Source organism: Myxine glutinosa, chromosome 5 (genome assembly GCF_964187855.1).
Source record: "Myxine glutinosa chromosome 5, kmMyxGlut1.1, whole genome shotgun sequence".
Lineage (NCBI taxonomy): Eukaryota > Metazoa > Chordata > Myxini > Myxiniformes > Myxinidae > Myxine > Myxine glutinosa.
This window is the reverse complement of record NC_136265.1, coordinates 13,290,848-13,301,712: the sequence shown is the minus strand read 5'-3', so window position 1 is coordinate 13,301,712 and position 10,865 is coordinate 13,290,848. Positions and strand designations below refer to the sequence as shown.

At 45.7% G+C, this 10,865-nt stretch overlaps 1 protein-coding gene across 1 annotated transcript; it reads right to left on the bottom strand.

Annotated features, from left to right (window-relative positions):
• Window positions 1-317: 317 nt before the first annotated feature.
• On the bottom strand, window positions 318-9,077 carry LOC144892084 (uncharacterized). Its single transcript, XM_078777253.1, has 5 exons — window positions 9,031-9,077; window positions 3,868-4,039; window positions 2,834-3,244; window positions 1,142-1,144; window positions 318-341 (listed from the first exon to the last, which is right to left on the bottom strand). The coding sequence occupies exons 1-5, from the start codon at window positions 9,075-9,077 to the stop codon at window positions 318-320; spliced, it is 657 nt and encodes a 218-aa protein (XP_078633379.1).
• Between the last annotated feature and the right edge of the window lie 1,788 nt (window positions 9,078-10,865).

Genomic DNA, 10,865 nt, shown 5'->3' with positions numbered 1-10,865 from the left:
CACCGAGCTGCCATCTCTTTCGTTCACAAATTATGTACGCGATTATGCACGCCTGCGTTTTTGGTATAATTTACATCTTACAGGCCGCTTCCGTGCAGCGTCACGTGACTAACGCGAGTCTTAAAAAGAAATTCAAAGAGGAACAAAGAACTCCATCAATTCAAGAATTCAAAACTTCTAAAATTGCAGCCAATCCACAGCGGCATCCGGCTAACCCCACCACCAACAACAACAACAACAGCCGCCCCCAAACCGAAGGCATTTCAATTTTCATGCAGCACACATGACTCGAAGCTCGCTCCCAACCAGCTCCAAGTTCATTGGCTAGCCCCAATATACGACTAACAATATACGACAATGTTTCTACCCTCAGGAGTGCCAGGAAGCACTATCTCTCCACACTCAAGATTGAACTCTCAAACCTGTCTCCTTCCTCCAAATCCTGGTGGCGTCTGGTCAAATCCGTTTCTGGTGTTTGTTCCCCCTCCATCCCCTCCCTTACCTCAAATGGCTACACAGTTGACACCGCACGTGACAAAGCCGAATGCCTCAACTCTGTGTTTGCCTCAAAATCTTGTGTCCCAAACCCATCTCTCTCTGTTCCCACCTTTCCCAGTCGAACCCAACTGCTCCTGGACTCTGTGTCCTTCTCTCCTGACAAGGTGAAGTTTCTGTCAAACCTCGACTCTGATTCTGCAACTGGACCAGAAGGCATCAGCCCTCGGGTCCTAAAATCCTGCTCTGCCGCTCTATCTCACCCTCTCTCTGTTCTTTTCACCCTCTATTTTGCTCAAGGTCATCTGCCAGCATCTTGGAAATCAGCAAACATTACCGCTTTACACAAAAAAGGTGCAAAAACAGATCCTAGCAACTACAGACCAATCAGCCTGCTCCCAATTATCAGCAAAGTCTTGGAATCCATCATTGCTTCGGATATCAAATACTTCCTCTTCTCCAATGGCTTGATCTCCGATCATCAATTTGGATTCAGACCAGGTCATTCTACTCTGGACATGTTGCTTCTGCTGTCTCAACAATGGATGGAGGTCCTCAATGCCAAACAGGAAATCAGAGCTGTCTCACTTGACATATCACGTGCCTTCGATACGGTCTGGCACCCAGCTCTGCTCACTTAACTCACCTGCTATGGTATTCAAAGAAATCTCCACTCATGGCTTGCGGATTTCGTCTCTGGTCGTAGGCAACGTGTGGCCCTGAATGGATTTCTCTCATCTTCCCTTCCTGTTCGGGCTGGAGTTCCCCCAAGGTAGTGTTCTGGGCCCTGTGCTATTTCTGGTCTTCATCAATGATTTCTCCGACTCTCTGGAAAATCCTCTCTATCTCTTTGCTGATGACTCCACTATCTGCCGCTCCATTCCTCATCCCTCAGATCGGCAGTCTGCAGCCTCCTCACTCTCTGCAGACCTGGACAAAATCACAGACTAGTCAAACAAGTGGAACATGTCTTTCAATCCTGACAATTCTCACACTCTTACAATGTCTCTCCGAAAGGACCGACTGGAAAACCCTCCCATCTACTTTCTCAACAATCCTCTCCAAGAAGTTCTGTCGCTCAAGCTTTTGGGTCTCACTATCTGCCATGATCTTTCTTGGGAAAACCACATTTCCAAGCTGGCCTCCAAAGCCAGTCGGCGACTGGGCATCCTCCGTCGTGCGAAGTCCTTACTTGGCACACCTGAGCTCCTCACCACATACAAGGCTTTCATCCGCAGCTCAATGGAATACTGTTCCCCCCTCTGGGTCGGTGCTCCTGCCTCACACCTTGCTCGGCCTCACGCTGTTGAGGCCAAATAGTGCAGCAGCATAGCAAACCAATTGTGCATTTTGTGATGGAAGCACCAAATTTGGCAGAATGATAGAATATTATATGGAGAACATTTTCAGATATGGAACCACTTTGGAATTCACCCCAATGTGGCCGCCATATTGGATTTCAAAATGGCGGCTTAAAAATCTTTAATTACAAATATTTCTGGTTCTGTACCAGCTACAGCCTTGATTTTAGTGTCTGGATGTACAAACTTGAGGTCAAGGAATTGAATGGTTCTACTTAGAAGTTGATTTACTGACGCCATATTGGATTTCAAGATGGCGGAAATTGATTTACTGACGCCATATTGGATTCCAAGATGGCGGCTTCCGAAAATCTGCTGACCGATATCTCTGGTTCTATGCCAGCTAGATACTTGATTCTGGTGTCTAGATGTACATTTCTGAGGTCAATGAATTGAATGGTTGTATTGAAATATGTTTTAATGCACATAAGCAACTGATAATCCCATATTACGTACATTGTATACACACGTTCAGCAAGAGAACTAGCGAGCGTATTGCATCAAGTCATGCCAAGTGTCACAGTTCCAACTCAATGTGAGCAGTCACCATCACAGGCACACAGTGCTGTGCATTTCAGAGCCGCTTTCTTGCACTTGCATCTCCCACTGCAACCTTTTTCGCACCCACAACAGATGAGTTCATAGCAGGATTTGGCAGCTTCTGGTAGTGTTGTCCACAGAGGATCGAACTGTCCGTCATTGTCCACCCACCCCCAGTCGCATGGTGATGGGAGATAGCAGTGTGGGACAAGAGACTGTCCCCAACAATGTCCACCCTGGTAAGTTGCTCTCTTCACGTGTTGTACTAGGGCGGCCTGTGTTGGAGGTATTGCTTCAATGGATCGAGATTTCTTTGCAAAGAGTTTCTTTCTTGCCAGATTCACCTCAGAACATGTGCATGTGCGGTCGTACAGAAGCACTACGTATCTCTCTAGGGTTGCCAGTGTATCCTCAGAGATCTCACTTGGTGCAGATGCCAGGTCCAGGAATGCATTGGTCACTTCTGGAAAAGTTTCCCATACTGCCCATGCTGTTTTCTTACCACGACCTGCAAAGCTCGAGACGGTATCACACCCTGTGATTGCATGGAAGATTGGCAGTGCCTTGGCTTTGTCTGGTCCCAGGGTAGCAGACAGCTCGTGTGCTGCTATGTAGCAGAAGTTCTTTCCGGTTCCAAACGCTAACCAGAGTTCGTCCACTACCTCATTAAGCTCCTGGGCCATCCACACAGCGAGAACCACCACATCTGTGTCCACGGTGCGGATGAGTACTCTGCGGTGTCCAGATTTCATAGCAGCTGCTGCGTGGAGCATCATGCGCGTGTCTGCTTCCTCGTGATTGCACGGGGCCAAAGCGGCTGTGTCTGCACATGGTGGTACAGCAATGACCTGTTGGTGTAAGCATGAACAATACCGTGATGTAAATTAAATGTGAATTCCTTTGGTGTAGGTGGTCACGAATAAAACCTGACATGAATCTGCATAACATTTATTAATTTATTTCAGTACATTATTTCAAGTACATAAATACAGGGCAATTATTATTATTATTATTATTATTATTGTTATTTACTTGGCATCAAACACATGAAATCATACAATATGACATTGCACATATAACAGTAGCCTGTTCGTGTACACTCCCCCAAGATGCCAGGAAAGAAAAAAGCAATTCAAGAACACTATGGCCAATAGGCCTTTCTTAACAATTTGAGGGAGTGTACCGTGGACAGCTAAAGATTATATATACAATACAAAATATTCTTCCGAATAGATAATACAAATCGGGATTATATAATCAAAATTAAATTATATGAAAAGAATACACATATGTGGGTAAGAATTTACTCTACAACAGCATAAATCAATAATACATTGTATAGTATGTACTGAAACCACAGAAGATTGTACACACACTCTCAAACACACAAGCAGGCACGCACCCACTCTCACCACCCAGACACATACACACACTTTCACTAACACACACTAACATACATCATGCACATTACCTGTTCACCGTCAGTAGCAATCAGCTGTTTGTCTGGCACATCGATGGACTCCGTGACCTGCTTAGACAGAAAGCTGAAGAGTTCCTCCTTGTTCTCGTCGACACGGAGGAAACTGTGCCAGTTGCCTGGTAGGAGGGCAGAGCCAGTGACACGTCTGCGTATTCCCTTGCCTCTGTTGGTCCTTGCAGTTGCCTTCAGGCTGCCTGACTTTGCATAGCGGTCCCACACTAGATCGAGACGAGATCGATGTTGAAGCTGTGACATAATGTATGGAACGAATACTTTTGTGGCATAGTCAAGAAATGTTTTGGTCTGGCCTGGGCTCAGCATTTGAACTATTACAGCTCCATCGAGGATCACAGAAGATACTTGTGGTGGGTCCGACTTTGTTTCGACAAGCTGTTCTAAGGGCTGCAACAAGTCAGCTTTGGAACCAAAGCGGAGCTGTCCATTTTGCGAGAGTGCTGGCGGATGTGCGCTGTTCTCATGTTTGAAGAACTGCTCGAGACCCCCATCTCTGGTTTGGCATGCGATGTATAGTCTGGAGAAGAGCTCTGAATCACTCTTTGCAGAGGCTACTTGATGTTTGCTCTTCTGGGCAGCTTTGACCTTGATGGATGAAAACAACGGGAGTTTGTTGCGTTTGATGACATCATTGAGTGGCTTGGATCTGTCTGCCAGACGTTCCTTCTCAAATGAATGGAACTGATCTCTCCCAATCTGTAAAGCTGTACGCACAGTATCTACAACAGCTGGGCCCAAGATCTCCAGTGTGCCCAGGACCAGCAAATCTGTGCTTTCTTCTTCAAAGGGGCTGCCCATCTCTTCGATGACTGTTGTCAGTGCACGGACATCTTGGACGAACTTCTTCTGCACACTGTCGGTTTGCTCATGGTGGTGGGTGTGCTCTCCCCTTTGGCGCAGTTGCTGTGAGGTCTCAAATTCTGTGATGACCCGAGCAACTTCGGGGCCAGCCACCATCCACCGTCGAAGGGCACTTGGATTTTCAGTTAGGCCCACTGCCCCGCCATCGCCTTTGACCGTGGCATTGTTTTGTTCATGAGCCTGGTCTAGGGAGATGGCGGAGAAAGCATGCCTAGTCTTCTTGGATGTGAAGTGCCCCGCATGGAACTTGGCAGCAACATCTGGGTGTTTCTCTGCAATGCCAACCATGTCCCTGATGTGGACTGGTAACCAGCGAGCATAGTGGATATGGCCCAATGCAGCGAACCATGCAGCTAGCTCTGGTAGGGTGTCCATGTACAGCGTGAAGTTGGACTCTCTCAGTGAACGTATGTAGAGGAGTATACAGAGCTCCAGGTTAAGTACAGTGGCCCAGTACTGAAACTGTGGACATGCCGCTGCTCGCTGGTCACACCATGCCTCGAACTCCAATGGTTCCTCATCTCTTGCAGTTGCTCTTTCGTTGTATATGTCATATGCACGATGCTGCAGTATGTGTAGGGCAGCAACAGTTACTTGGTGGGCGCGTCTTGTACGGCTGACGTGAGCTGCATGCAAGAAGGAGTCTGCTGTGCCAGCTGTTGCTATCTCTGCCTGAACCAATGCCTGTGTCCAACCGCTGTCTTGCAGCCAGTCTCCTGCTGTCTTCAAAGCTGCCATCTCTGTGTGTAGACCACCCAGCATGACCACAAAGAGATCTTCACCATGTGTGTCTGGCCAGTTCCATTGCACCTGCTTGGCGATCGCATAAAGTGGTTGGTCCAGTGTGACGACGGGTATCTGTCCAGGGTTTAGCTCATTGATCGCTGCTTTCACGACATCCATGGCATGGCGGATCATTGCCACTGAGTGGGCTTGGTCATGGAAGAGGGGAAGCAAGGCAGTGGGTGTGACTGTGATACTAGTATCCTTGGCCGATTGGTTCTCTGCGTGATGTGCAGCCCAAGAAATGTTTCCTGGATTCTGTGTGTCACCACTGTCACATGCATCCTTCACAGTCTGGAGCCACCTCTTCTTTTTATCCAGTTCAGCTTGTGCAGGATTCCTCTGCAGCGACGCCTGGGTTCCAGCTGGTACAGGGTGGCTTTTGGCAAGTGAACTAACTGGTTGTACATCTGTGTAATACCGTGGAAGGTCCTCCACAGTCTTGACATTTGAGACACCCCCGATGATGACAATACCTCGGTCTGTGCCTTGATTGTCATAGTCTGGATGTTGTATCAATGAAATACCAGTTCCGTGGAAGGAGTCGTGTGCTGTCGTGGAACTGGGATTGTGGTATATATTATCCACAGCTGATGTGGTGAACACTCCACCGCGGAGCTTTGGGGGACAGACCACCTTCTCCGCCCGAAAGCGCTGACAGACCCCGTTCCCCAGCTCTGCAGAGATCCGTAGCACTCTATCATAGGCAATGCTGATCCCTAGTCCAGATAATGTGTCAACCAGTTCCCTCTTTCTCGTATGGGCATGAAGCATCAAGCCAAGATATATTGGCAAAGGAGTCTCTTGACTAATGCTGTGTCGTACGTCTGTGCCTGCACCTCTCCTCTCATGCTTCACACTGTTGTATTTGAGAAGTTGAGCTATTGTCACAGACGCCGATGCCGATGACTGACATGCCTGATCTTTGATGCCTGCGCCCTCTAAAATCATGGAGACCATTGTCAGCAGCAGTTGTGGCACAGACTCTTCTTGACATTTGTTTGAGAAGGACCCATTGAAAGGCTGAGATGACTGGAACATATCCTTCCTTATAATCCCTGCAGCTCGTGCCAGGTGCACAACATCACTGTCAATATCATGTTGACATGCCTTGGCTAATGCACTGCCAATGTCTTCCTGAAACACCAGCAGGACATCTCTTCCCTGCCTGTGCTCCTGCAGATCAGGGAAGTGTGCCAGAATACGCTCCTTGAGTCTGGTTGTATGGACTCGTGTTTCCAGCACAACTCTGAACTGTTCCATTCTCATTGTGTAGAGCTTGGTGAGGTCTGCCATCTTGAATACAGGAGCAGTGTCTTCTTCTTTAGCAGTTTCCTCTATGTACGTTACCAGTTCAGCAATGACTATTGCTGAAATGACATCTACCGTGCTCTGGCTTTGCTCAGCAAGCTTTTTTGCTGCCCTCACGCGGTTGTATAGGGATGTCAAACATTTCTTATGGTACTTGGCCTCTCTTGCGACCATGTCTCCAGCACTCAGTTGGGCTAACAAAGTGGTATCCTGAAGAAACTCTGCAGCCTTGCGAACGTGTTTATCTAGTTCCAATGTCGCTGCTTGATGAAACTCCAAACCAAGCTCTTGCTGGCAGAAGAAGCACAAATTGTCGCATATACTATCAACACAAGCTGCCTGAGACCAAGTAAGCTTGTACTTATCTGTGATTGTACTGGGGATAGGGCTTCCCTCTGAATGACTTCTCTTCTGTACCCGCTGTAGCTTGGTAGTGTTATATTTCACCCTGCATGACTTGTGCCACTTGGCTTGGTGGGCAGCTAGAGTGGCAGCTATCCCTTGGCCTTCATCCAGTCGTTGCAAGTCCACGTCTTGTGGCAGCTTGCCTAGTTTATTGAATGCTGATAGATTGTCTTCAAGTGTCTTGTATCCAGCACCTGCATCAGTTCTTTACGTGACAGCAGGACACTGTAGGGACTCTCCTATATCAACTTGACACAGAACACAGAGTTCCCAGTCCAGTGGCGTCTTTGGCGTTGAAGTTACATGCTTGGTAACATGAACTAACTTGAACTGCTTCGACATGATTGAAACCTGGATGGAGCAAACAAACAAAAAAGTCGTTTAATTAGGGGTTAATCAACGGACCAGCATGTTTTATCTACAAGACAATACACGACCCCCCCTGAAATTTGACACCAAATGACCTCTTTTAGGGGTATTTTTGGCCGAAATTTTCACATTTTTCACTCCCCAGACCCCTAGATGTTCCCTTGAGCTCAGAATCGCCGCTGTAATGTGTCTACTGATGTTAGAAAAGATATAGGGTGAATGGGGCAATAATTGTGCCTGTAGGATTTGTTTCCGCCACCCCCCCTAAGGGTTACAGATTTTTAAAGCCGCCATTTTGAAATCCAATATGGCGGCGACCTTGGGTGAATTTCAAAGTGGTTCCATATCTGAAAATGTTCTAAATATAACATTCTATCATTGTGCCAAATTTGGTGCTTCCATCACAAAATGCACAATTCTTCTTAAATTTTTGCTATGCCGCTGCACTAAAAGCTTTCAGAATCATTGGAATCTCCCGCGATGAAGCCAACTCCAAGGGCCTTTCACTCACTCACCGCAGGCAGGTTGGTGGTCTTTCTGTCTTCTACCGACTCCTCTTCGGCCTTGCTCCCCCAGCTCTCTCTGTGCTCTGTCCCGCAAATATTCCTTCAGGTCGCACAAGATCTGCCTGCAACCCTCTTATGGTTAAACTGCCAAAGTCTAGGCTCTCTGCTCACCTTCACTCTTTCATTCCCCTTTTCTCCCGCCTCTGGAACAAACTCCCCCACTCCCTTCAATCCCACTCCTCCCTCCAGGTCTTTAAAACAGCTGTTCACCACCATCTCTTATCTTCCCCCATCGAAAACCTTGATCTTTTCTACCCCCGCTAATTTCACCCCAATTCCACTTTTTTGAAATTACAACTTCTGTCCAGGAAGTCCTTGGTGTCCTTGTGTTTTATACTTCTCCCTCCCCCCGCCCCCCCCCCCTTCCCATGCCTCCTCCCCCCAGGCCCTCTCCCTTCCACACATCTCCCTGCTCTCGGATGTTGTGTTTGTGTGCTTCCCCTTCTCTCCCCATCTTGTCTTCCGCTCCCTCTTTTTGGGTATTTTGTTTGTCTGGTTGATTTGTTTGTGAAGTAAATGTTAGCTTTTTCACGAGCCTCGATTCAGTGTACAAAAAAAAAAAAAAAAGAGGCTGCAACACGTCTGTCTGAAGGATGTCACGGCAGAGGGTGAAGTCATCAGCAAATTGAAAAAGGGAGTTTTCCAAAGGGTCAGAAAGATCGTTGATGAAGATGACGAAAATTTGAAGAGAGGGAGAGGATGGAGGGGGAGCACACACGCGATACAGATTAATAAGGCGCCACCGAATTTTCGAGGAGGGAGACAGGTTTGAAAGTCATTTCTTGATTGTGTATTAAAGAAAGCTGGTGTGTTGTACAAAAGGAATGATTCATGAAATACAAACATCCCTTGCAAGTTGGGGTTCTTGAAATTTTCAAGTTGGATATACATTTGAAAACGTTCGAGGAAGGTGATATAAAGGTGAGTTTAGAGAATGTAGGAAGGAAGAACTGGATGTGTTGGTATGGGTGAAGGATTTATTTGAAAACAAACTTTTGAAGAGAAAAGAGAAGAGTGAATCATAATAGAATAGAGAATTCAACACAGAACAAAAAGGAAATTGAAACATGCTAAATGGCACCGTGAAGACCGTCAGGGTGATACGTTGAGGTGTATATCAGCAGTTGATATGTGACTTAAAGAGGGATTATTGGGAGCTTTTTGTTCTTTAAAAAAAAAATTATTATTATTGAGAGTTAGGGAGAAGAAGAGTGAAGTAAAAGCTTGAAGAAAATAATTTTGAGCTGTTTGGTGAATACCCTCATGATCAGAGTGGGAATGCAGAGTGGAAAACGGCAAAAATTGAGGAGAGGCCGGAAGAGGAAGTGGAAGTGGGGGAAGTAGGGTGGTTAGGGGAGGTGAAAGCTTTGGAGGTGATAAGGAATTTTTATTTAGACAATTTAGACTTTGAGGAATTTGGCAGAGTCCAAAAACGACCAACCGAGCTCAAGGAACCGGAACCGGGAGTCTCCAATATGCTTGCTCATTATTATTATTATTATTATTATTATTATTATTATTATTATTATTATATCTTTTTGCCAACGTCACCGATGGTGGACGTAAGTTGTATTTTCACCCCAGTCTGTTTGTGTGTTTGTCTGTCTGTCTGTGACCAGGATATCTCAGAACACCATGGATGGATTCAGACAAAATTTGCTGGACAGGTAGGGTATGTGACAAGGACAAATTGGTTCGATTGTGGTGAAGATCGAGATTCGAATCCAGATACTATAATTTCTTTAAATTGGTTCTTCACCGTTGAGGGATCAGGCCAAAAACGACACATATCATATCTCAAAATGTCATGCACCGATTCTGACGAAACTTGGAGGTGAGGTTGGATTTGTGACAACAACAAAGGGATTCGATTTTGGTGAAGATCCGAAACCGGATCTGGATACGATAATTTTTTAATTGAATAAATGATTCTTAACAATTGAGAGATGGGGCCACAAACGATACATAGCATGATATTTCAAAAAGGTGTGGACGAGTTATGACAAAACTCGGTGGATGAGTGGGTTCGGTGACAAGAAAAAGCCGATTCGATTTTGGTTCAGGTCCGAATCCAGATCCAGCCTATCAGATGGATACAAAACGTAAACTGGTCAGCCTGGTAAACTGATCAATACGCTCTCTACCGAGTGCCATTCTAGTTGATTAAGTTTTTGGTTATACAGTACGTATATGATAATTTGTTCTTGTGACTGCCTTTTTTAATCCTCCTCCTATATGATAGAGGGAGAATTATACTTGTATGATTTCTTTCTTTTCTTTTTCTCTCCTTTTTTCCCCTTTATTTATTTATTTATTTATTTATTTTTTCTTTTCTCTACCACCTTCATATTCTCTTTCTTTCTTGTATTATACTTGTATCAATATTAGTGCCTTGAGTTTTTCATGGTACCTCAAGAGTTTCTTCGACCCATTGGAGGACTAAACCACCATCAAGGGTTTTTTTCTTCCTTTTGTTACTGCCAATGTCTGAACTGCATCTCCAAGCCAGCTGGGACTTTTGGAATTAAATTTTGCATAAACAATGGGAATAAAAAGTATACGGGGTTGACAGGAAAATATTTTGACCTTGACCTCATGCTTAAAGCCAAGACCTAATTATCGAAAATTTAACATTTTTCACCACAACTCGACTCATATTTGTCCAATAAGAACGACTGC